This window comes from Palaemon carinicauda, chromosome 21, assembly GCF_036898095.1.
Source record: "Palaemon carinicauda isolate YSFRI2023 chromosome 21, ASM3689809v2, whole genome shotgun sequence".
NCBI lineage: Eukaryota > Metazoa > Arthropoda > Malacostraca > Decapoda > Palaemonidae > Palaemon > Palaemon carinicauda.
The window spans coordinates 121,225,922-121,250,816 of NC_090745.1; the positions used below are offsets into that span (position 1 = coordinate 121,225,922).

Sequence of the window (24,895 nt, forward strand, 5' to 3'; positions counted from 1 at the left end):
CGGTAACTGTAAAAAAATAAAACAAATAATATTAGTACACATTCATTCCCCCGGGAAGGCTCCGAAGAGGAATCCCGAGGGAAAGGAACAAGAATTACACAACAGGCACGTGCCCTCACAACCACTTACACTCGCGGAAGGAGAGCTGTAACCAAAACAGAATTATAACAATTATAATTATGTAACTATGTAATTATGTAATTAAAAAATGAATGAACACTAAAGAAAGAACGAAAACCCCGAAAGGAATCGTTCTACAAGCTGAAAAAAACAACTACAATTAGATTCATAACTAATTGATACAAACGTACGCGTAGCAACCCCCCACACGGAAAGGAAGCTAGGCTACAAGGGCGTAGTAACACGTAGTAAAAGGGTGAACGACCTCAAGAGAGAGAGAGAGACATAAGTCAAACTCGATCGCCACCCATAAAATACGCCGTGGTGGCCTAACTGCCGAGGCCTCCACGTAGATATCGTACACTACACACACACATCTGAAAAGGAAACTTACTTATTTCTATACTCAAATATATATACAAACATGAAAACATGTTTACATATATATTGAGTAAAAGAAAAGTAAGCGATTAAGTAAAGACAAAACAGACAATGGCTGCCAAGCGAGGACCAAGACAGAGACGTCTGTCACAGTCCGAGCCAAAAGTGAAAGTGAGTACAGTGAACCCTCGCTACTTCGCGGTTCGACCATCGCGGATTCACCACTTCGCGGATTTTTTCCATAACCCATATATATATACAGTAATATATATATATATATATATATATATATATATATATATATATATATATATATATATATATATGTATGCATGTATTTATGTATATATGTAGGTATGTATATGTGTATACATATAAATATACATATATATATATATATATATACACACACACACACACATATATATATATATATATATATATATATATATATATATATATATATATATATATATATATATATATATATATATATATATATATATACATATATCTATATATCTAAAGTAGGAAGATGTGATGTAGTTCTAAGGGAAAAGTATGGGAAATATGTCTGGGTAATAAGCAAAGCTCTACCTCCAGTTTGTTTCTACATTATGATCAGAGATAAATGTAAACAAAACATTGGTTGCCATTTTTTATCGTGCTTTTTAGCATGTTTAGGAAATGCATGATATAAAATCACCTTTAATATTTGTGCCTGTTTTAGTTTAGGGTACTGTAGTACATGCATTAAGTGTTCTGTACATTAAAGGGTAGTTTGTTAACAGTACTACGTACAAGGGAAGGTTTTAAAAGTCTGAATATACATGTTGAATAAATAGGTAAATATGGTGTCACTACTTCGCGGATTTTCACCTATCGCGGCCGCGACTGGAACCTATCTACCGCGATAAACGAGGGTTCACTGTATTCACATGTGTGTGAGGGGGAGGAGGGGTAGCTAGCTACCACTCCCCTACCCCCCCGCTAACTAGCGCGGGGGGTAATACACCCTCGTTAAATTCTAATGGCTCGCCATTTCAGCTACGCTAAAAGTAATAACCCTTTGTAAATAGCGTGGTTTGTATTTCGGTTACGGAACAAACCAAGTTTCTGAGGAGAAGCTGATTAGGAAAATGGTTTTATTTTACATTAACACAACTTTCCCAGAATGATTTTAATCAACATACTTCAATAAATCATTACTAGTGCATTCATTTAAATCCAGAACTATGAATTGCTAGGTAATAACAACTTAGGTAATCAAATTCTAAGTTTGTATAATTGATAATTAACCCCATTATACTACCTCAAAGGGCTATCGTGTGCAGCGAAACATGCTCCACTTGCCAGAACATAAGAGCAACGAGATAATATTTAATCGCGATCGAAGCGAGCATACTAGGTCACAAGGGAGTATTTTGTAATACAATGAACACTGTTAAGGACTCCACATAAAATGAAATGGAAAGTCACATTTCCTATCCCTTTCGCCCCCAGAGGACGTACCGATACGTTCTTGCAAAACACTGTTATTTACATGTTTTTGCATATTTTCGATAACTTTACGAGAAACTTCAGGCATTTTCCAAAAGAATGAGACCAACCTGACCTCTCTATGACAAAAATTAAGGCTGTTAGAGCAATTTCCAAAAAATATATAGCAAAATGTGCTCGAAATTTAACCTTATCTTGGGGGTAAAAGGGCTATGCACCCGGAAGTCCTGGTAAGCGAAAGTTCCACTGTTTTGACCGTGTTTCATTACTATTACTGTACTCGATTTCGATTACAGTGACTGTTTTAATATGATGACTGGTTTTTTACAGAGATGACTGGTGGAAACAACGTTTAAAATCGTTAATGGAAATATCATGCAATTAAATAAGTAAAAGGTATATTTTAAGGCGCTTCAAACATAATTAATGAGGATATCTAGCACAAAACCATAGTTATCCAATTATGGTAGTCGATCCACCTTAACTCAAAAACTAAGGACTTCCACAAGAAATCATTATCAAAAACATTAAAAACAAATGTATTTATACCTTAATCACGTTTTTTTGAAGCCATAAAATATATTGTTGGCTTATGTATGATAGCGGCCACCTGTATGCCACATGTATGTATGATAGCGGCCGACTAAGAATACGGTAATGTAAGGTGGGTTGCAAGGGGGGGCAGCCCCCAGATAGGTAAATAGGTAAAGGCATGGCTTGTAGGTTAGGTTAGGTGTTATTTTTGTGTAGAGGTTTTGCAGAAAAATGGACTAGAAAATGGAAAGAAATTACCATTTTCTATACACGCAGGAGGAGCTGGCCGCTGATAAACAAAATCTCCATATATTGTTCTAATATAAAAATCTACCGGGTAAATAACAGAAATAACGCCTACTTTGGATTAAGCTAAGTTAAAGTGGAAAATAAGATGGGCATAAGGCCTATGTTGCATTAAGCTAAGTTAAGGTTGAAGATAACAGAGGCATAAGGCCTACGTTGGGTTAAGACGAGTTAAGGTGGAAAATAACACAGGCACAAGGCCTACATTAGGTGAAGGTAAGTCAAGGTGAACAATAACACAGACATTAGGTCTAGCTTAGGTTAAGGTAAGGTGAAGACGCCAAGTCCTGCAGGTATGGCCCGGTGTGACGGTCTGAACAATCCCCCGGTCTCAGAATTCTCCTTGACATTGTATAATGGTTCTTTTCCGCCATTAGCTCGCTTCGCTCGCATGAAAATAAAACATCAAGCTCGTATGTACTGACAAGCGGTAATGTTGAGCTGCGCACGCTAATATTACAAGAAAATAAAACATCAACCTCGTATGCACTGGCAAACGGTAATGTTCGCACATGCGCAGATTATCAAGGAGAATTCTGAGACCGGGGGATCGTTCAGACCGTCACACCGGCGTCCTAGATTAGGTTAGGTGGGAACCTATAGATAGGTAATACCCATATCTCGGTTTATTTCATGAATGAAATGTTTCCTACCATAATAAACATTGGTTTAAATGTCTTTATAACTTGAAAAATGTCGCCATATACATTTTATCGTCTTAAGAATCCTTCAATTGGGATACTAACAACCGTGACCCAAGATCGTGACCCAAGATCATGACATACCTAAGAGTTAAACCTAAATCTACTTTATTAACGTAATATTGATTAGTAAATGCTGTCTTACCATTTTTATTCTACTCTAATATGCAGGTTAATTGTATCTGATTGACAATGTATCATTAATTAAAATAAAAACTTATCAAACTACCGGTGTTTACTATTTGGTTCAGCTCGAGTCGAGTGTCACAGTCAGGTGTTCAAAGTCAGTAATGTTTCTCATTCTCAAGTTCTCAAATTCTTATGAATTAAATTCTAACACTATTTTATTGCGTTTTTTATCCCTTATCGAAAATAATTTGTTCTCGTTCTCAAATTCTTATGAATTATATTTTATTACTACCTTATAACAAGTGTTGTATCCCTTATCGAAAGTCATTTGTTCTCATTCTCAAATTCATATGAATTAAATTTTACTGCTATTTTATAGCGAGTTTTTTTTTCATCCCTTATCGAAAGTAATTTGTACCTTTTATATACTGAAATTAATATCAAAGTAAGTGACGTAGATTTGATATTTTTTTCAAATATGTATTAGTAAAATATTTCTACTTCAGGTTCAGGTTCAGGTTCAGGTTCTGGGGTGAGGCATAGCCTTTACAACGGCGCCTCTGTATCTTTTAGTTTTGTGTGTTCCTTATTTTCACTAGTTTTTCTCTTTTCATCCACATTTGTTGTAGTATACTTTTCTTATTTTCAATATTCTCTTCACAAAAAAGGAATTTTCCAACTGTTTGTGCACTATCTTCTTCGTATGGTTGTTGAAGCTCAATTGCTTTTATTCTTATATCACTAAACTGTGGACAATATAATATAAAGTGGTTAGCATTTTCTTCTACATCACAGAATACACAGTTTATATTTCCATCTTGGTGTCTGTTTCTTATATTCAAGCCCAATGAGTTTGTCCTTGCTCTGAATAATAAAATTGACGAAAATGTATTGTCATACACTTCCTCCTCCTTGATTTCACTTTTCCAGTTTTTATACAAAATTAAACTCTCCTTACACTCCATTTCACTCTTCCATTTGCTTGTGTCCCATTCTCTTGTTCTCTTCTTTATGTCCTCTTTCGTACATCTCTTGACTTCTCTCATCGCCATACCTGACTTTTTATATTCTTGTAACCCAAAGTTTCTATTCAAGATTGAAAGAGGAAGAAGAAGGTCCTCTGTGTTTTCATCACAACATTAGTTGTATTTTCTGGTAAGTTTACTTTATTTTTATTGCCTGCTGTTATAGATTTAAGTAAATGAAGTGTAATCGTAACAATAGATATCTAATACTCACGATGAAGTTAAAATTCAAAGTTGTAATAGTTAAATGACGTAATAAATGGTCTATATCAACCTTTATAGAGGTCTACCCCATAGGTATCCTACCACGCATATTGCTGACTTTTATTAATACTAGAGAGAAAAATTGGTAGCTTATAGATGCAATACTTATGGGGGTGTATGTATGATAGCGGCCGGTATTATTGTACTGTATTATTATGCCTAACTTAGAATAAGGCAGTGTAAGGGGTCTGTTAATACCCCCCGTTAGGTAAGTAGGTAAGGACACGGCTTGTAGGTTAGGGGGGTAGTTTGTAGCGCTACGGCCAAGCGTCCTAATGTGCTTATTATCGCTCCGACTGTTATCTTGTATAGAATAAAAACGTTTGGAAATGGTCTACAGATCTTAAATATGTTGTGTAAGGGGGGTCCGGGGGGGGGCGCAGCCCCCGTGGGTAAGGATACGGCCTTTAGCATAGGTTAGGTGGGTTTTTTTAAGTTAGCTTCTCCCGCCAAAATCGATTTTAGAACGACGGCCATAGTTCAGAATATTCCCGTTTTCTACGGGATTTGGCCGTCACCCTACAAAGGCTCCGGTTAGGGTGGAAAGTTTAGGTTAGTTAATGTCCATTTTTAATGAACGCGTTAGGAACTGGCCGCTGATATACATAGGCTCCATAGGTACTTTTCATAGGGGGTCGTATGCATGATGACGGCCATACCCCATATCCTCCCTATTTCCAGTCCCATCGCTAAGATACAGCTGTCTAAGGGTGAGCTCTGCAGGCCGTTAGGTAAGTAGGTAAGAACGGGTTTGTATGTTAGGTTAGGTGGGGAAGTTTTCGTGTCTGTTATACAAAGGCTCCTCATAAGGTACCGAAGTTTACAATAAGCCCGCTACTAGGTTATAGAGTGTTATAGTTATTGAGAATTATAAAGTCGAGCTTTATCACCTCTAGGTTAACTAGAGTGAATCTATACCCACATGCCATTGCCAATAAACCTCGAAACCTCGCTAATGCCCCCTGCTTTCCGTAGTTGAATATAGGCTACCTAGGATACTGTGTTCTTACTTGTCTAATATCCTACCATCATAACAGTACTTGGGCAAAGTTATATCATAATTATGTCCATTTATATTATTATAATTATTATTATTATTACTTGCTAACCTACAACCGTAGTTGGAAAAGCGGGATGCTATAAGCCCAAGGGCTCCAACAGGGATAATAGCCCAGTGAAGAAAGGAAAAAATACAAGAGAAGTTTAAGAAAAATAATTACAGAATAAATCTTTCTTATATAAACAATAAAAACTTGAAAATAATAAGAGGACAATAACTTCCAAATAACAAAAGGAAGAGAAACAAGATAGCATAGTGTGCTCTAGTGTACCCTCAAGCAAGAGATCTCTAACCCAAGACAGATTAAAACCATGGCTAAATGCATGTGGGGCGTATTTTAATTTCAACCTATAAATGGTCAGAATCTTTCAAAATTTACTTAATATTTCCTGTAATATAATAGTTCTAATGAAGGAACTATGTAAAATATTGTATGAAGAAAGGTAGAAACAATTATTTTAATACTGTTGAGATTATTTTTAAATCCCCAATCAAAGTGAATTAAACCAACATCATGGACTTTTGTGAATTGGAAAATTCATTATCTTGTCTACAACTAATTTCATTGATGAAATGACTTTAAATATATCTGGCAAAGTTAGAATATGAGGGAAATTTGATTAATCTAAGAATTGTGGAGATTGTTTTTACCATAAAATTCTCATGGTAATTCCCAATTGAGTGTTAAGATGTTAAAAGATATTGACAAGTATTGGTTCCAACTTCTAGCCAACAAAGGGTATTTAGTGATGAGTATGGGATCGATGATGTGTACCGTAAGCTTTTGAATACCGCATCTGAAAGGCTAGAACGTTGACTGTAAAGGGCCAGCCTCACCATGACAATAGGGTTCATTTCAGTATAAAACTAATTTTACCTATTATTTAACTGCATGTAGTTGTAGTTACATTAGAATTATAGTAATATATTATAAAATAGACTACCTAGACTTTCTGCCCCAATGAGTAAGGGCATTGCTTCCTTGGTAAGTTTTGCAAGGAATACTAGATTCTAATCTTTACTAGTGCTGGTAACAGGGGAAATACTTATTATTATTTGCTAAGCTACATCCCTAGTTGGAAAAGCAGGATGCTATAAGCCCCGGGGCTCCAACAGGGAAAATGGCTCAGTGAGGAAAGGAAACAAGGAAAAATGAAATATCTTAAGAAGAGTAACAATATTAAAATAAATATCACTTTATAAACTTAAAGACCTGTTCATTGTGGATTCACATACTATACTTCTAAAACAAAATCCAAAGTGCTGTTAAGATGTGCAGAGCAAATTTTAAGTTATTGCCATTAGCTAACCATATAAAAATATGGTATCTATTAGTTTTATCATTAACCCTTTTACCCCCAAAGGACGTACTGGTACGTTTCACAAAACCCATCCCTTTACCCCCATGGACGTACCGGTACGTCCTTGCCAAAAAATGCTATAAAAATTTTTTTTTTTCATATTTTAGATAATTTTTTGAAAAAAATTCAGGCATTTTCCAAGAGAATGAGACCAACCTGACCTCTCTATGACAAAAATTAAGGCTGTTAGAGCAATTTAAAAAAATATATATACTGCAAAATGTGCTGGGAAAAAATAACCCCTTGGTGGTTAAGGGTTGGAAATTTCCAAAGAGCCTGGGGGTAAAAGGGTTAATTTGGCTGCCTAGCGTAACTCATGGTGTAGATTAGATAACCCTAGTTGGAGTGACTTAATTCCTTTGTGCTTTTCCACTTTTTCAGTTGCATCACAAAGCTTGCTTGGCCACGGAAAGGTATTTGATTGCCTATACCAATGGCCTTATCTAGTAAATGAAAGAATAATTTTTGAAAGTGCGGTTTCACAGATTACCCACCTCTAAAGTTAATCAACTTTATTTTGTCAAGAAATTGAAAGTTTGCAATGTGTTTTATATGAATGATGGTATATTCATGTCCAATTGTATAATAGTTAAGAAAAACATTTACCTAACTTAATTAATTTTTTTAACAAGTGTACTGCTTTATTGCTTATTAACCAAAACTCTAATGCATGTATTTACAGTACAGTATGTTGGTTTGGTTTGCATACTGTGAAAAACTCTTAATTGTTCACTTATTCATTTACATTTTTTTGTAGTTTTAATATCTCCAATTTTGTGTTTTAAGATAGTCTTTCGTATGTGAGGAAGTGTTATTATAATTGTAATTCACACGTCATGGTATTTACCACTTGCTAAAACCTGGATTAGTTCCCACATTTAAATTGCTTTCATTATAGTGTTTTATATTGTGTGATCTTGGTTTTTATGAGCCATATTACCTATAGTCAGCCGGACTGTTTGTGTTTTGAATATACTATAGATGATTAGGTCATAGTTATCTGCAGTTGGAAATGTGCTTTATTTTCAGAACAAAACCCATGTGTGTTGTGCTTAAACATTAAAGAGGCTATAAAGTGCATAGAATCAGAAAATATTCTTTGTTCTTATGCGGCATACATACCCTTGTCTTTTACTTAGGGAGATCGTTTTGGCGCACGCTGAAATCATTTATTGAAGTTGGATAACGAGCAGTTATTCAACTGGTGAGGAGCTATGTCGCCTCTCTAGTCGAAGAAGACTCACTTTTGCTTCGGCCGTTGTTGGGTACAGACATGCAAAACTGCTCTTGCTAAAATTTGTTGGAGTTAGTCTGGGCAATACCCAAGTAAATGCTGAGGTAATCTGTCACCACTGCTGTATCCTCAGGGAGTGTGATTGCTGCTGCCGGTGCTGTGATTATGCCTGCTGATCTGGTAATAGGGATTATGCTGCAAGGGTTAGGAGAGCGAGGATAGACATCAGCAGGTTTTACAGGCTTTGTTAGTGCACCAGGAATCCCTTGTGTCCTCTGCTCCTTGCCGGAGACTGAAGGCCCTTCAACTGTGACCGTGCATGCTTATGACAACGAGTTTGGTCCAAGAAAGTTTTGGGCTTCTTTAGGTCTTTTCGGTAAGTCCTCCATGGCTTTCTTGAGGGAGTTGGTAGCCAAGGCTACCTTTCCCCTGGTACCTCTTGTGCATCCAACTGTGTCCTAAAAGTCCATGGAGACTCGGATTCTGACTCTTCCTTCTCGGATGAAGAGGAGGAAGATGTTGAAGTCAAGTAAAGTTGGCCATAGTCACAGGGATAGGCCTCCCCATGATGGAGAGAGGTGTATGGCCATGTACTGTACGCTGTCTGTTCCAAGAATGATGGAGGAGCTGGGGCAACCTCCATCTCCCTTCCTTCCAGGATGCTGAGCACCCGCTCCTTGCTCTATCGATGAATTGTCACTCGGCTTGGTAGAAAGCATGGCACCATTCGAGGCCGTATTCGAGCACATGCATGTATTATTGGGCCAAGTGTGTGGGATAGAGGGACCCAAACTCATGGTCTAACAAAGCTCGCTGTGCCTCAGAGCAGGAAGCCGGTGGTTATCCCTATGCCTCAACCGGCAGTACAAGAAGTACTAGGTACCTCTCGTGGTGCTTTCGTGTCTTTTGGTAGGATGCCCTCTCCTGCCCAAGCTTAAATCAGCCCCAGATTACGTTCCTTGTTCTGTCTCGTTGACGTGGCTTTTGTCTGGGTGGGTGATCAGAAATTTCTCTGTTCCAGCAGGTCAAGATCCTGCCAGTCCTACTATCAAGGTAGTTGAAGTTCTATACAACAGAGAATGCTGCATATACCGGTAGTTTATATATAGAAGGTCTGTTTTAATGCTGGTACTGTTCTTAAAATATTTTAATTGTTTGTTACTTATGGTCTCTGATGGTTTATTTCTTTGTTTCCTTTTCTCGCTGGGCTATTTTTCCCTGTTGGAGCCCTTGGGCTGCATCCTGCTTTTACAACTAGGGTTGTAGTGTATAATAAAAATCTGCACTTCTATAAGTAGACCCGTCAGTTTATGCTCTGACAGGGTGACGGGACTTTTGTTGGAAAAACTCACGGTGAATGGCACAGTCTTTTAAGCGCCTCTGAGTCAGCGGTTGTGGAAACTTCAACCTTGGCCTCTCTCCATGCTGTTTCTTGGCTTGACCAGTGGTCAGGAGTAATTATACAGTACTTCTCAAAGTCGACAAGGTTATCAACCCTAGAGGTGGTGGAGGAGTACTGTACAAGAGTCTTCTGCTTTTTTGGGGGGGTGGGGGGAAGGTGGTCACTTTCCTGGCCTACTTTACAGCAAACCTGTTGGCTAACTGAGATTTGAAGAGGCAGTATGCTGTAGTCTCTCACTTCTCATAGTAGGTTAACACAAAGGTGGTCTTGGTGTTGCGGAGCTCATTGGTGCGTGGTGCTATGCCTCTCATGATGGAGAGTAATAACATAATTGGCGGTGAATTCATGTAGGACTGCTTTGCAGAATTCCCTGATCCATCACACTGTCACCTTCAATGGCCCTGAACCTTTAAAGGGGGCAGCGGCCAACCTTTAGGTTTGGTCAAGCCTGTAGGATTGGGATTGAGGAAGGGCTCTGCAGAGAGAGAGAGACTTCATGATTTTGGTAGATCTGAAGGACACATACTGTACTTTCAAGAGCCTGTTCATCAGTCTTAAAAGTACTTCTGCTTCACCCTCTAGAGTTCAAGACTTGCTTTGGAATATATATGGAATGCGTTCACTCGGGTAGCCATATAGGCCCATTTGCGAGGGATACGTCTGCTGATGTATCTCGATCAATTGATCCTTCCCTCCTTGGGGAGGCAGTTGCCTCAGGATCAAGATCAAATTCTTATGTTTTGCCAAGATCTGGCAATTGTCATAAAATGGGAGAAGTCCTATCTCATACCCAAGGTTAAAATACAGTACCTGGGAATGCTGATAGACTCGGCAGCAGTGAGAATCCTTCTCACAGACAATCGCATCAACAGGTTCCCAGGAGTTTTTCTATCCTATGAGGAACAAATATGGCAATATGTAGTGTCGTTGGTCCTCCCTTCTAGACTGATCAAGCGTTGAACACTTTTAGGGTTGAATTAGAACCCTCCACTTTTAGTTCAAGGGGATTTCAACCTCCAGCAGTGAGTGTCCCTAATTAAATGACGAGGGTTTCTATTCTGCATAGGAATAAATAAAAATTTTTAGAGGTAATTTGTATTTTTAGAGTCCTTTACTCCAACTGATCTATTCAACCACCCCTCTTAAGTCCTAGGCCGAAAGATCAAAAGTGAGCATTCTCTGACTGGAGAGGGGCGGAGCTCCCTACCAGTTGGATAATTTCTCGTCCTCTAACTTCAGTAACGATTCCATCTCGTGCCAAAACAATCTTCATAATTAAGGGATTTTGGTTTGTATAGCTAGGAAAAATATAAATGACCTTGAAAATTTATTGTTTGTAAATAGAAATTATAATCATGCAACTCGTTCTATAATTTTTAATATACTGTATCTCTAATGAGTTATCAGTACAAGTTTTAATATGTATACTGTACCTCACGTTTCATAGCTACTAGATTTCGATGTTGGATAAAGTAAAATTGCGTTGTTAGTTAATAACATCCATTATTAATATTTTATTATAAGTTTTCATGTTTAAAACAAACTTATGATTTACTGTATTATGTACAGTAAATTGCAGATACATGAATCAAATTGCAGTACTTTCTTAAAGCATGCATTCGTTATAGTTGTATCCATGTAAAGTGTTCTGGGGACCACTTGTGATTCAATTTTTAAGGGTCAAATAATCTGTTTGCAGTATAGTTGTATACAGTACGTATTTGTCTTCTAATTTTTTTGCAGAAATACATTACAGTATTAGTATTTCAGTATTAAATAGAAGAAATTCATGATGATTGTAGTTTTATTTTATTGATAAATTACAAAAAAACATTATAAAGGACCATCTTTATTCATTTCTTCTGTTTACTAGATACTAATAGATGATTTATAGAAAGCCAGTATTGTTTTTTTTTTTTATTTCAATTCAATTTTGTTTTGGTAGTGAACTGCTTCAAATAGGTAACATATATAACAATCACTGTCAGACATATGTGTTTAGAGGTTTTTTTAACATTAACCCTTTTACCCCCAAAGGACGTACTGGTACGTTTCACAAAACTCATCCCTTTACCCCCATGGACGTACCGGTACGTTCTTGCAAAAAAACTTACTTAAATTTTTTTTTTTGCATATTTTTTATAATTTTTTGAGCAACTTCAGGCATTTTCCAAAAGAATAAGACCAACCTGACCTCTCTATGATGAAAATTAAGGCTGTTAGAGCAATTTAAAAAATATACTGCAAAATGTGCTTGAAAATGAATAACCCCTGGGGGTTAAGGGTTGGAAATTTTCAAATAGCCTGGGGGTAAAAGGGTTAAAACACTTTGAAATAACTTTTTTTTTCATGAGCTTAAAGGCAGCTTTTTTTGTTTTTCATTAGGCGAGTCATCAGATCCATCTCATCACTAAATCACCATCATGAGTGGCGCCAACATGACAGCAAGTGACGACAAGTATGTGTTTTTTATGTTGAATTTGTTTTGCTCTTTTTGTATCCTACAATATTGCTTCTCAGCCATACTCAAATCCCTACTTCTCCTTATTTGAGGAAAGCCTAAATTTCCACTATTGTAAGAAATAACAATTGGTACCTGTTATTTATTTGTGATTGCCAGTGCAAGTGATTTATATTTGTTTGTTTAGTTTGTAGATTACTTTTTAAATATTTAACTTAGCCGGTGAATATATATAGCTGCAACTCTGTTGCTCGACAGACAAAAAACAGTAAAAACTCGCCAGCGATCGCTATACAGGTTGCGGGTGTGCCCACCAGCGCCAACTGTCGGTCAGATACCATACTCGATGTAAACAAAGACTCAATTTCTTCTCTGTCGACGTGTCGACAAGACGTACTTTACTCGCTGTTGAAACCTGGAGTTTTTCCCATCATATTTGGTGAAGTACTTTAATTTGGTTTTGAGCTTTCGCAGTGCAGGGTTTTTCTTCAAATAAATCCTTGAACTCTTTTTTGTATCGGATTCATTGTTGATGACTTAGATCGTTTTTTGGAATTTTCCCTTGACCAATTCAAAATGGCTGACCTTTCACAAGTTCCCAAGTTCAGAAAATGCAATGCTAGGGACTGTCATAGGCGTCTTCCAAAGGCTTCTCTCGACCCTCACACTGTTTGTTGCAATTGTCGGGGTAAAACCTGTCAATTGGAAGATCGGTGTGAGGAATGCGTGGGCCTTTCGGAATTCGATTTTATCGAATTTGAGAAGTATACACGCAGACTAGAGAGAGATAGGGTAAGGAGAAGTTCTTCTAGGTCGGTAGATTTTTCCTCTCCTCATGCCCCTCAACCTAATCCTTCCCCTGTAGTGGTTGTTCCTAACCCCCCTCCTAGCACTCAGGAACCATCGATGGCTGACATGATGCGTGCTATCCATGCCTTGGGGGAGAGAGTTGAGTCCCTTGCAAGTGACCGCAATCAACTCATGGCGGATGTTAAGGAACTAAAGTGCCAAAGTGCCGCGGGAAGTGATAAAGTGCCTAGTGTTTCTCAAAGTGTTGTGAACAGTGTTGCGCTTGAGGGTTCGTCTGTTCGTGCCTGTCGTCCTCCTAGTCCGGGACCTCTTGCAAGCTCCTAAGCCCAGGGGAGAAGCAATGTCGTACGACGCATGGGTTCGAGAGGCCTTGATCAGCGAACAGACGTTCCCTCCATGGTATCAGGCGTATCTCCCCAAGATCGCCCCTACCTACGTAAGACGAGAGAGCCCGTTTTTCCCTCGTCGTCCGAAGGTGTTTCTCGTAAGAAACCTTGGACCAAGGTCTCACGACCTTTGAAACGTAAGTCGGTCCCTTCAGGACAAGTCCAACGTCCCGGTTGTAGCCACTGGGTCAGTTCGGACTCGTTGCCGTCATCTGATGACTGCTCGCCGCCTAAGAGAGGCAAAGCGGTACCGCCTCAGTCGCTCACCCCGTCTGTTGCCGCACCTGCTGCCGTAGACCCTAAATGGGTGTTGCTGCAGGACATGCAGTCCAAGCTTGCGTCCTTGATGGAGGACTTTAATGCGGAGAAGGTTGCTGCTGAACCTTCTGGCCAACAACCATCCAAGCGGTCTGTTGTGCGTCCTGTTGACGCTGAGGTAACTTTCTCGCGTCTACCAGTTGGGGTGGTACCTCCACCGATGCGACCCAGTGTGGGTTGCCAGCCGCACGTTGACGTTAGGCGACGCACGGAGGTGGTTGTTGACGTTCAGGACGTTCAGCAACCATCAGAGGTGACTTGTTTTGACGCGGTGCGTCAACCTCCGCAACCCGGTATGGTGTTGACTGCACAACCCAGACGGTCTAAACAGTCTCGGGTTGACGCTGTGCGTCCTCGCGCACCCATGGTTGTTGACAGTTCACAGACTGTGCAGCAGTTCCATGACGCTGCGTCCGGCTCCGTCACGCATGCACCAGTGCGACCGGACTCAGCGAGCCAAACGTTGCCCACTCCGTTGCCGTTTCCTCATCAGTTTTCGGATGAGGAACTATCAGATGAGGACGTTGCTGAACCACAAGAGGATCAACCTTCAGAACTTGACGAGCCTAAGGCAACTCAACCATCATTGGACTTTAGAAAAGTCATGGCTGTATTTAAGGAGTTGTTCCCTGACCACTTTGTTTCTGTGGCTCCTCGTTCGCCGCCGTCAGAGTTTGTATTAGGCGTGCCTGCTACCGCACCTGCCTTTACTAAACTCGTTCTCTCTCGCTCATCCAAGAGAGCTTTGCGGCTGTTGGGAGACTGGTTAGAGTCTAAGAATAGTTTAGGGAAGACAGCATTTGCCTTTCCCCCATCTAAACTCTCTTCTAGATCGAGCGTCTGGTATGCCACGGGAGAAGTTCTCGGCTTGGGAGTTCCTGCCTCTGCCCAGGGCGACTTCTCAAGTCTTGTAGACTCTCCCCGCCGCCTTGCCATGAGACGCTCGAAGATTTGTTGGTCACCATCGGACCTGGACCACCTTCTTAAAGGGATATTTAGGGCTTTCGAAGTCTTTAACTTCCTAGACTGGTGCTTAGGAGCCCTGAGCAGGAAAATCTCTTCTGCAGATAAGGATGTTTCCTTGCTCATTATGTCCTGCATGGACAAGGCCGTCCGTGATGGGTCCAACGAGCTAGCCGCCTCATTCACGTCCGGAGTCCTGAAGAAGCGAGAGTCTCTCTGTTCTTTCCTGTCTGCTGGAGTGAAGCCATGCCAAAGATCTGAGCTACTCTTTGCTCCCCTTTCCAAGTACCTGTTTCCTGAAGTTTTGGTATAGGAAATTTCCTTATCTTTAGTTCAGAAGGACACCCACGATCTAGTTGCGTCCTCGGCTCGCAAAGCTCCCCCTTTGCCTACATTGTCTGCTAAACCGAGGATAGACACTCCAGCGTCTCGCTTTATTCCGCCCTTTCGTGGCAGAGCCTCCAGCAGAGGAGGTGCTCGTGCCGAAGGGAAGCGAGGGAAGAGGAAAGGATCCAAGTCCTCTAAGGGCAGAGTCTGACTGCCCGCAACTTCAGACAGCAGTAGGAGCCAGACTCAAGAACTTCTGGCAAGCCTGGGAGAAGAGAGGTGCAGATCAACAATCTGTGAAGTTACTCAGAGAGGGGTACAAAATCCCTTTTGTACGCAAACCCCCTCTAGCGACGTCCCCCATCGATCTCTCTCCCAGGTACAGAGAGGAAGAGAAGAGACAAGCCCTGAAACTGGAAGTGTCTCTTTTGCTAGAGAAGGGAGCGGTGGTCAAAGTCTCGGACCTTCGATCACCGGGATTTTACAACCGTCTCTTCCTAGTATCAAAGAAGACAGGAGGTTGGAGACCGGTGCTAGACGTCAGTGCTCTGAATGTCTTTGTCACAAAGACGAAGTTCACCATGGAGACCACAAAGTCAGTCTTAGCAGCGGTCAGAAAGGAAGACTGGATGGTCTCGCTAGACCTAAGGGACGCCTACTTCCACATCCCCATTCACTCAGACTCCCAACCTTTTCTGAGATTCGTCTTCGAAGATGTGGTTTACCAGTTTCGGGCCCTGTGCTTTGGCCTAAGCACAGCTCCTCTCGTATTTACGAGGCTGATGAGGAATGTGGCCAAATTCCTCCACTTATCGGACATCCGAGCCTCCCTTTATTTGGACGACTGGCTTCTCAGAGCCTCTTCCAGTCGTCGCTGTCTGAAGGATCTCAAGTGGACTCTAGATCTGACCAAGGAATTGGGACTCCTAGTCAATTTGGAAAAGTCGCAGCTGGTCCCATCCCAAACTATTCTGTATTTAGGGATGGAGATTCACAGTCAAGCTTTTCGGGCTTTTCCGTCGGCCCCCAGAATAGATCAAGCCCTGCTATCCATCCAGAAGATGCTGAAGAAAGAACGCTGCTCAGTCAGGCTGTGGATGAGTCTGGTAGGGACGCTGTCATCCCTGGAGCAATTTGTATCTCTAGGAAGACTACACCTCCGTCCTCTTCAATTCCATCTGGCTTTTCACTGGATAAAGGACAAGACGCTAGAGGCGGTCTCGATCCCGATTTCCGGAAAGATAAAGTCTTGTCTGACTTGGTGGAAGGACAATATCAACCTAAGAGAGGGTCTTCCCCTGGCTGTTCAGATACCCAACCACGTTCTTTTCTCGGACGCATCGGACTTGGGCTGGGGCGCGACGCTGGACGGTCGGGAATGCTCAGGTCTGTGGAACTCGAGTCAGAGGAGCATGCATATCAACTGCAAGGAGCTGTTGGCAGTTCATCTGGCCTTGAAAAGCTTCGAGTATCTCCTTCGAGGCAAAGTGGTGGAAGTAAACTCGGACAACACCACGGCCTTAGCGTACATCTCCAAACAAGGAGGTACCCACTCACTGACGTTGTACGAGATCGCAAGGGACCTGCTCATCTGGTCAAAAGGTCGAGACATCTCCCTAGTAACGAGGTTCATCCAGGGCGACTTGAACGTCATAGCAGATTGTCTCAGTCGGAAAGGGCAAGTAATTCCAACCAAATGGACCCTCCACAAGGATGTGTGCAAGAGACTTTGGGCCACTTGGGGTCAACCAACCATAGATCTCTTTGCAACCTCGCTGACCAAGAGGCTTCCAATCTATTGCTCCCCAGTCCCGGACCCAGCAGCAATACATATAGATGCCTTCCTCCTAGATTGGTCACATCTGGATCTCTACGCATTCCCACCGTTCAAGATTGTCAACAAGGTATTGCAGAAGTTCGCCTCTCACGAAGGGACAAGGTTGACGTTAGTTGCTCCCCTCTGGCCCGCGAGAGAATGGTTCACCGAGGTACTTCGATGGTTAGTAGACGTTCCCAGAAGTCTTCCTCTAAGAGTAGACCTTCTACGTCAGCCACACGTAAAGAAGGTACACCAAAGCCTCCACGCTCTTCGTCTGACTGCCTTCAGACTATCGAAAGACTCTCGAGAGCTAGAGGCTTTTCGAAGGAGGCAGCCAGTGCGATTGCTAGAGCAAGGAGAGCGTCTACCATTAGAGTCTACCAATCGAAGTGGGAAGTCTTCCGTCGAAGTGGAAGTCTTCCGAGACTGGTGCAAGTCAGTTTCTGTATCCTCGACCAGTACCTCTGTAGCCCAAATAGCTGATTTTCTCTTATACCTGAGAAAAGGACGATCCCTTTCAGCTCCCACTATCAAGGGCTACAGAAGCATGTTGGCATCGGTCTTCCGGCATAGAGGCTTAGATCTTTCCAACAATAAAGATCTGCAAGACCTCCTTAAGTCTTTTGAGACCACTAAGGAGCGTCGTTTGGCTACTCCTGGGTGGAATTTAGACGTGGTACTAAGATTCCTCATGTCAGACAGGTTTGAGCCTTTACAGTCAGCCTCCCTGAAAGATCTCACTCTTAAGACTCTTTTCCTGGTATGCTTAGCCTCGGCTAAAAGAGTCAGTGAGATTCATGCCTTCAGCAAGAACATCGGATTTTCGTCGGAAAAAGCTACTTGTTCGCTGCAACTTGGTTTTCTAGCCAAAAATGAGCTACCTTCTCGGCCTTGGCCTAAATCTTTCGATATTCCCAGCTTATCGGAGATCGTAGGCAATGAACTAGAAAGAGTCTTATGCCCTGTTAGAGCTCTTAAGTTCTATTTAGATCGTACTAAACCTTTACGAGGCCAATCTGAAGCTTTATGGTGTTCAGTTAAGAAACCATCCTTGCCTATGTCAAAGAATGCTTTGTCATACTTTATCAGATTGTTAATACGAGAAGCTCATTCACATCTGAGTGAGGAAGACCAAGCTTTGCTTAAGGTGAAGACGCACGAAGTTAGAGCTGTAGCAACTTCCGTGGCCTTTAAGCAAAATAGATCTCTGCAAAGTATAATGGACGCAACCTATTGGAGAAGCAAGTCAGTGTTCGCGTCATTTTACTTGAAAGATGTCCAGTCTCTTTACGAGAACTGCTACACACTGGGACCATTCGTAGCAGCGAGTGCAGTAGTGGGTGAGGGCTCAACCACTACAATTCCCTAATTCCATATCCTTTTAATCTGTCTCTTGAAATGTTTTTAATGTTGTTTTTTATGGGTTGTCCGGAAGGCTAAGAAGCCTTTCGCATCCTGGTTGATTTGGCGGGTGGTCAAAGTCATTTCTTGAGAGCGCCCAGATTAGGGGTTTGATGAGGTCCTGTTGTATGGGTTGCAGCCCTTGATACTTCAGCTCCTAGGGGTCTGTCAGCATCCTAAGAGGATCGCGAGGCTCCGTAAGGAAGACGTACTTACAAGGCAGAGTAATCGTCTAAGTCGACTTCCTTACCAGGTACCTATTTATTTTGTTTTTGTTATATTGATAACTTCCAAAATGAAATAAAAACTCTTAGCTTATACGATGTAAACATATTTAACTGGTCTCTACCCACCACCCTGGGTGTGAATCAGCTATATATATTCACCGGCTAAGTTAAATATTTAAAAATGATATTTTAATTATAAAATAAATTTTTGAATATACTTACCCGGTGAATATATAAATTAAACGACCCTCCCTTCCTCCCCAATAGAGACGCAGTGGGATGAGAAGAAATTGAGTCTTTGTTTACATCGAGTATGGTATCTGACCGACAGTTGGCGCTGGTGGGCACACCCGCAACCTGTATAGCGATCGCTGGCGAGTTTTTACTGTTTTTTGTCTGTCGAGCAACAGAGTTGCAGCTATATATATTCACCGGGTAAGTATATTCAAAAATTTATTTTATAATTAAAATATCATGTTTATCCAAAACTTTCCTTTTCATACTGGGAAATTTAGAAATTGGATTTTAATCATTATCTAATAGTGTTTGCATACTTTGTTCCAATGTTTTGCCTCTGCTGATGTTTTAGCAAAGTGCTACAACCTTTATTACTATAATCAAAATAATGTACTCACAGTCTCTGTTTTTAATTGATTATTGAGAAAAGCATACTCACATTTTTTACATATTGCTTGCAGCAAAAGATAAGGAAATTGTTGCGGAATTCACTAAATATGTTAAATACAGACTCATCACTTTGATAATGCCTAATCCTGCAGTCAGCAACTCAAGGACACCCAAGAAGAGAAAAAACACAACCCTTACCTAGCTAGGCAGTGCTCCTGGTGATATTGGTGTAATTAAGTCATTTTTGTGTATTCCTCAAGCGAGTAACACCGTATATTGTGTACTGTACGAATATAGCATACTGCGCATGTTTTTTTCTTCAGCTAGAAGTACAGCTTGCTGATACATAAAGAATAAATATGAAAATTTTTGATATATTTTGCACAAAAAAGTCATGAAAATACTACTGAAGACATCTGAATCTTTAATGAAGTTTCAAAATTCCAAATGTTCGGTAGTATTTTCTGTAATTTTGTGCAATGTAGCTTCAATTTTTCCTTTGCTCCGACACTAAATACAAATTCTCGCTATTTATAGTGATTATACTTTCGGCGAAGCTGAAAAACTAACCATGAAACTTTTAGTGAGGTGTAACAACCTTACCGCTTGTTAGTGGGGTGGGGTTGTTAGCACACACACACACACACACACCTGTATTGTCTCGTCACGTTTTACTTTTGTCTCGGTGACAGTAGATGTTCATCTCTTTCTCCACCCAATTTTTTTTTTCTACTGGACTTCGAATTTTCTATGATTTACAGTACTTGTGTTTTTATACATATTTAAACATTCATGTAATGTTCATACATACTGTATATAAACATTCTTTTATCATTGCAGTATGAGTATTGCTGTGTTGGTGTCGGCGTATGTTTCTGAGAATTCTTATCTTGACTAGTCACACAGCTAAAATCACAGATAGCTCAGGCCGCTAACCGTTCATTGCACAGATTTTTTTAGCGAGGTTTCAGGGTTACTCCCTGTTGTGTGCGTAACACGTACGGGAAAACTCCAGGTCAAATACCAGCCAGTTGGTTTGGACTTCCACCTCTTAAGGTGAGTCAATCCCTATAAATGAGGGTTTGTATTCAGTATTGAAGCAAATTATAAATTTGAAAGTAATTTTTATATTTCTTAACGATACAAACCTGTAGCTATTTATACAAATTGGTCTGCCGTCACCTGTCCCCTGGTAAGTCCTGCCTGCAATAAAAAGTGACAAGACAACACAGGGGTATGTGTGTGTGTGAATGGGTAGCTAGCTACCCCTCCTACTCCCCCCCCCCCCCTTGCTAACTAGTGGTAGGGTAGTTACACCTTGCTAAAAGTCTTATGACTAGTCTTCCAGCTTTGCAGAAAGTATAATCCCTATAAATGACTACAGGTTTGTGTCGTTAGGAAAAGTACAAATTACTTTCAAATTTGTCATAATTGGATGAATGCAATGTCATTATATAAGGGTAATGATATCTTTGTACATCTAATTTTTTTTAATAGCTATAACATAGAAATTTGGTAGTAGTTGCACACCATAATTGGGGTGGCTTTCAAGTTTAACACTCTTCTTCTTCGTCTGGGTCATATTCTGTTAACTTCAAGATCATAGCACCTTTAGCATGAGATCTTTACAAGGCTGATGTGTTTCATATATTTATCAATGATATTCTGACTTTGTCTTGTTCACATATAGGCCCCCTATCTCAGCATCCTGGTTTAAATTTCTCTCAACAGGGAGGCCTTGCCATCTAAATAGGTACTGACCTTTGTGCAAAGTGATGGCATTAGGTTAAACTGGTAAAATATTTATATTTATTGTAAAATTATCAGGTCACATAGTAGAATATGGCCGCGCCTCTGCCCAGCACTTCTTGTATCATATGAACAATTCAGGAAAGACTGGGTTACCACTACAGTATTGCCACTAGGAGAACTCCATAGAAGGATGTCTAGCTAGGGTAGGAATTTACAGTATATGTAAATATGTGTATGTACGTCTTATCTGAATACTTCTGACTACAGGGTGATATATGAACAAATTCATTTACATAAACTGAGGGGTTAGTAGTAAAAATAAATTTTAAGAATACAGTAATAAATTTGAAAGAGGAATTTTGTTCTGTCTTCTAAATCCACCGATGACTAGGTATGTTTATTCATATTCATATTTGGAGTCTTACGCTTATGAGCCCTAAGGTAATTTTTAGATGTTTTATTTAATTTCTATTTTCATAATTTTATTTCACATACTATCTATTTCATTGTATTTTTACTTAGGATATTGATAGATTCAAGTCGTTTACAAGACGATGACTTCATGAAAAAGGAAATTTTAATCTATTTACTTTTCTCAGTATTACAAGTTGCCACAGTACTTCAAGTTTTGGATAAAATTAAGGATTAATGGCTTGCTTTTACTCTTTGCAATTTGTAAATGAATTAAAAGTGCACTAATGTATTTGTCTCCGTAAATTAAAGTACTGGAATACTCTGTGGGGATGGAAAAACCTTTAACTATGTCTTGGCTATTGAATATGAAATGTACTTATACCAGCTAGCTGTTGAATTAATATCCCAGATTAAAGTTATTTTATGAAATACCACTGTATTTTTTAATCTTTTGGCTGCATCCAAATTAGCAGCAATACAATAGATGCAGGCAAAAGCTGGTATAACCACTTCTAGGACAATTGTCAGCCGGACTATTGTCAAGGTGACAATATCCATCCGGACAATTCCACATAACCGTAACTATAATTTAACTATTTCCTTCGTTTTATCTATTAAATTTTCAATATTAAACTTACCCGATAATCATGTAGCTGTCAACTCCGTTGCCCGACAGAATTCTACGGGAGGGATACGCCAGCTATCACTATACTAGAAGGGGGTGTACTCACCAGCGCCACCTGTGGCCAGGTACTGCAGTACTTCTTGTTGACACCACCTCACTTTTTCCTCTGTCGTGCTTCCGGCAAGACATTCTGGGATACGCTTATGATTTTGGAGTATTGTTCACGGTTTTTGGTGAAGTATTTCTTTAAGATTTCAGCTTTCGCTATACTGGAAACTTTTCTAATTAGCTTAGATAGCTTTTATTTGGTTTTGATTAATGGTTAACGATCTTTTTGCTTGATTTGGAATCCCCCTTGACTAACTCTTTGATTCAAGATGTCTGACCTTTCACAAGCCCCACCCCATAGACGATGTAGGTCTTGTAATAGGCGTGTTCCGAAGGCCTCGGTTGATCCTCACACCGCTTGTTCTGACTGTAGGGAAAGACCCTGTCAGTTGGAAGATCGATGTGAGGAATGCGCCGGACTTTCGGAACTTGAATTTGTTCGATTCCTGAAATATTCAACCAAGTTAGAGAGAGAGAGAGTTAGGAGGAGTTCTTCTCGCTCTTCACTTTTTTCCTCACCTCATGATCCTCAACCTTTTCCTCCCCCTGTAGTGGCTACCCCCGAACCTTCTATTTGTGCTCAACCTGATATGTCCGATGTTTTGCGTGCCATTCAGGCTTTAGGTGACAAAGTGGAATCGGTGGTTAGTGACCATAAGTCTCTTATGGCAGAAGTCAAAGAACTTAAGGTCAAAAGTGCAGTGGGAGGGGATAGTGCCAGTGCTGTGCCAAGTGCTAGTGTCAGTGCGGTGCCAAGTGCTAGTGTCAGTGTCAGTGTGGTGCGTGAGGGTACTTCTGTGCGTGCCAGTCGTCCTCCCAGTCCGGGACCTCTTGCAAGCTCCCAAGCCCAGGGGAGAAGCAATGTCGAAGGGCAAAAGGGTTCGGCAGGCCTTGATCGGCGCACAGAAGTATCCTCGGTGGTTGCGGGCGTGTCTTACAGAGACCGTCACTCCCACCCGCAGACGATTGAGCCCGTCTTTTACTCGTCTGCAGAAGAAATGTCAGGGAGAAAACGCTGGACTCAGGTCTCAAGACCTCTCAAACGCAAAGTCCAGACCTCAAGAGTTCTACAACCTGGTTGCAGTCATTGGATTAGCTCTGACTCTCCGCAGTCATCAGGTGACTGCACACCTCCTAAGAGAGGTAAGGTGATGCCGCAACAGACCTCATCTTCTGTTAAGGCTTTGCCTCAGCAGACCTTAGCGTCTGTCGACCCCAAGATGACTTTGCTGCAGTCCATGCAGTCACAGCTTGCGGTCTTAATGCGTGAGTGTCAGGCTGAGAAGGTTACACCTCCTCCTGCGATCGCTCCGCCTCACCGCAGTCCAGTCTGCCAGGCGTACGAAGTTGAGGTTCCTCAGGATACCTTACCGCGTACTGAGTTGCCAGTTACCAGCGGTGTGCAGCAACCTCCGCCTTCCTTAAGGCAACCTCAGCAATGGGAGCAGGAGTCTTATGCCTTACTTCCTCCGCTTCCGCTTGCGGTTCCACCAGCGAGGCAACAATCTCTTGAGGTACGACAACCTCTTCCATCCATGAGGCAGCCACCTCAGCACTCGCTGCAGCGACCTCAACCCTCCTCAAGGCGAGAGCCTCAACTCCTTAGGCTAGCACCTCAGGAACCTCAACTCGCGAGACAAGAACTGCGTTCTGCGCAGCCGCTACCTCAACTCTCGCAGCTCACACCTCAGGAACCTCAACTCGTTCCTCAGGAACCTGCTACTGCGCATCCGCAACCCTTACAGCAAGCGCAACTCTTGAGACAAGAAACTCATGCTAGGAGTCAGCCACCTCAACCCATGCGCCTACCTTCCTCTACTCTTCTTGACCAGTCTTTGCAGCCTGAACCTCAGGTTTTAACTCAGCAACAGAGACTTGAGGATGAAACCACAAGCGTTTATGCACCCGCTTGTTCAGATTCTGCTGTTCAGCATACCACTGTTACATTACCTCTCACTTCGCTACACTCTGGTGATGAGGTTTCTGAGGAGGAAGCTGCGCACCTGGATCCCTCATCAGACGTGGAAGAACCCAAGTCTTCTCCTCTACCCATTGACTTTCGTAAGGTCCTGGCTCTTTTCAGAGAGGTATACCCGGACCATTTTGTTTCTGCTACCCCCCGCTCTCCTCCATCTGAGTTGTTCGCTGGGCATGCAACCTGTTAAGTCAACTTATACTAAGCTCGTCTTTGCTAGGTCATCTAAGAGAGCTTTAAGAATATTAGGGGAGTGGTTGCAGTCTAAACAGCAACTAGGGAAGACTTCCTTTATGTTCCCACCTACTAAGCTCACTTCTAAGGCGGGTGTATGGTATGCCACAGGAGAGGAACCAGGCTTGGGAGTCCCTGCCTCTGCCCAGGCTGACTTCTCAAGTTTGGTCGACTCTCCTCGTAGATCAGCAATGAGGCGCTCTAAGGTTTGCTGGACCTTCTCCGATTTAGACCACTTCCTAAAGGGTGTATTTCGTGCCTTTGAGATGTTCAATTTTCTTGACTGGTGCCTGGGGGCCCTGAGCAAGAAGACCTCCCCTGCGGACAAGGACTCGGCCATGCTTTTAATGTCCTGCATGGATAAAGCAATTCGGGATGGGTCTGGCGAGCTTGCTTCAATGTTTGTGTCAGGAGTTCTTAAGAAAAGGGAG

General features: G+C 41.3%; 3 protein-coding genes across 4 annotated transcripts in view; 2 read left to right on the forward strand and 1 right to left on the reverse strand.

The window, feature by feature from the left end:
• Nucleotides 1-3,810, reverse strand: part of LOC137615112 (mitochondrial chaperone BCS1-like) — an 89,107-nt gene extending 85,297 nt beyond the window's left edge. The window contains exon 1 of the mRNA XM_068344742.1: nt 3,688-3,810. The gene's annotated coding sequence lies outside the window, so the exon portion shown is untranslated. The remainder of the gene's footprint in view (nt 1-3,687) is intronic.
• Nucleotides 1-24,895, forward strand: part of LOC137615452 (cell division cycle-associated protein 3-like) — a 310,532-nt gene that overhangs the window by 157,513 nt on the left and 128,124 nt on the right. The gene's annotated exons all lie outside the window — the stretch shown is intronic.
• Nucleotides 4,741-24,895, forward strand: part of LOC137615449 (COP9 signalosome complex subunit 7b-like) — a 47,347-nt gene continuing 27,192 nt past the window's right edge. For both annotated transcript variants that reach the window (XM_068345327.1, XM_068345328.1), the window contains exons 1-2: nt 4,741-4,826; nt 12,403-12,475. In XM_068345327.1, the coding sequence (XP_068201428.1) occupies nt 12,441-12,475 (35 nt within the window). In that variant the 5' untranslated portion in view covers nt 4,741-4,826; nt 12,403-12,440. The remainder of the gene's footprint in view (nt 4,827-12,402; nt 12,476-24,895) is intronic.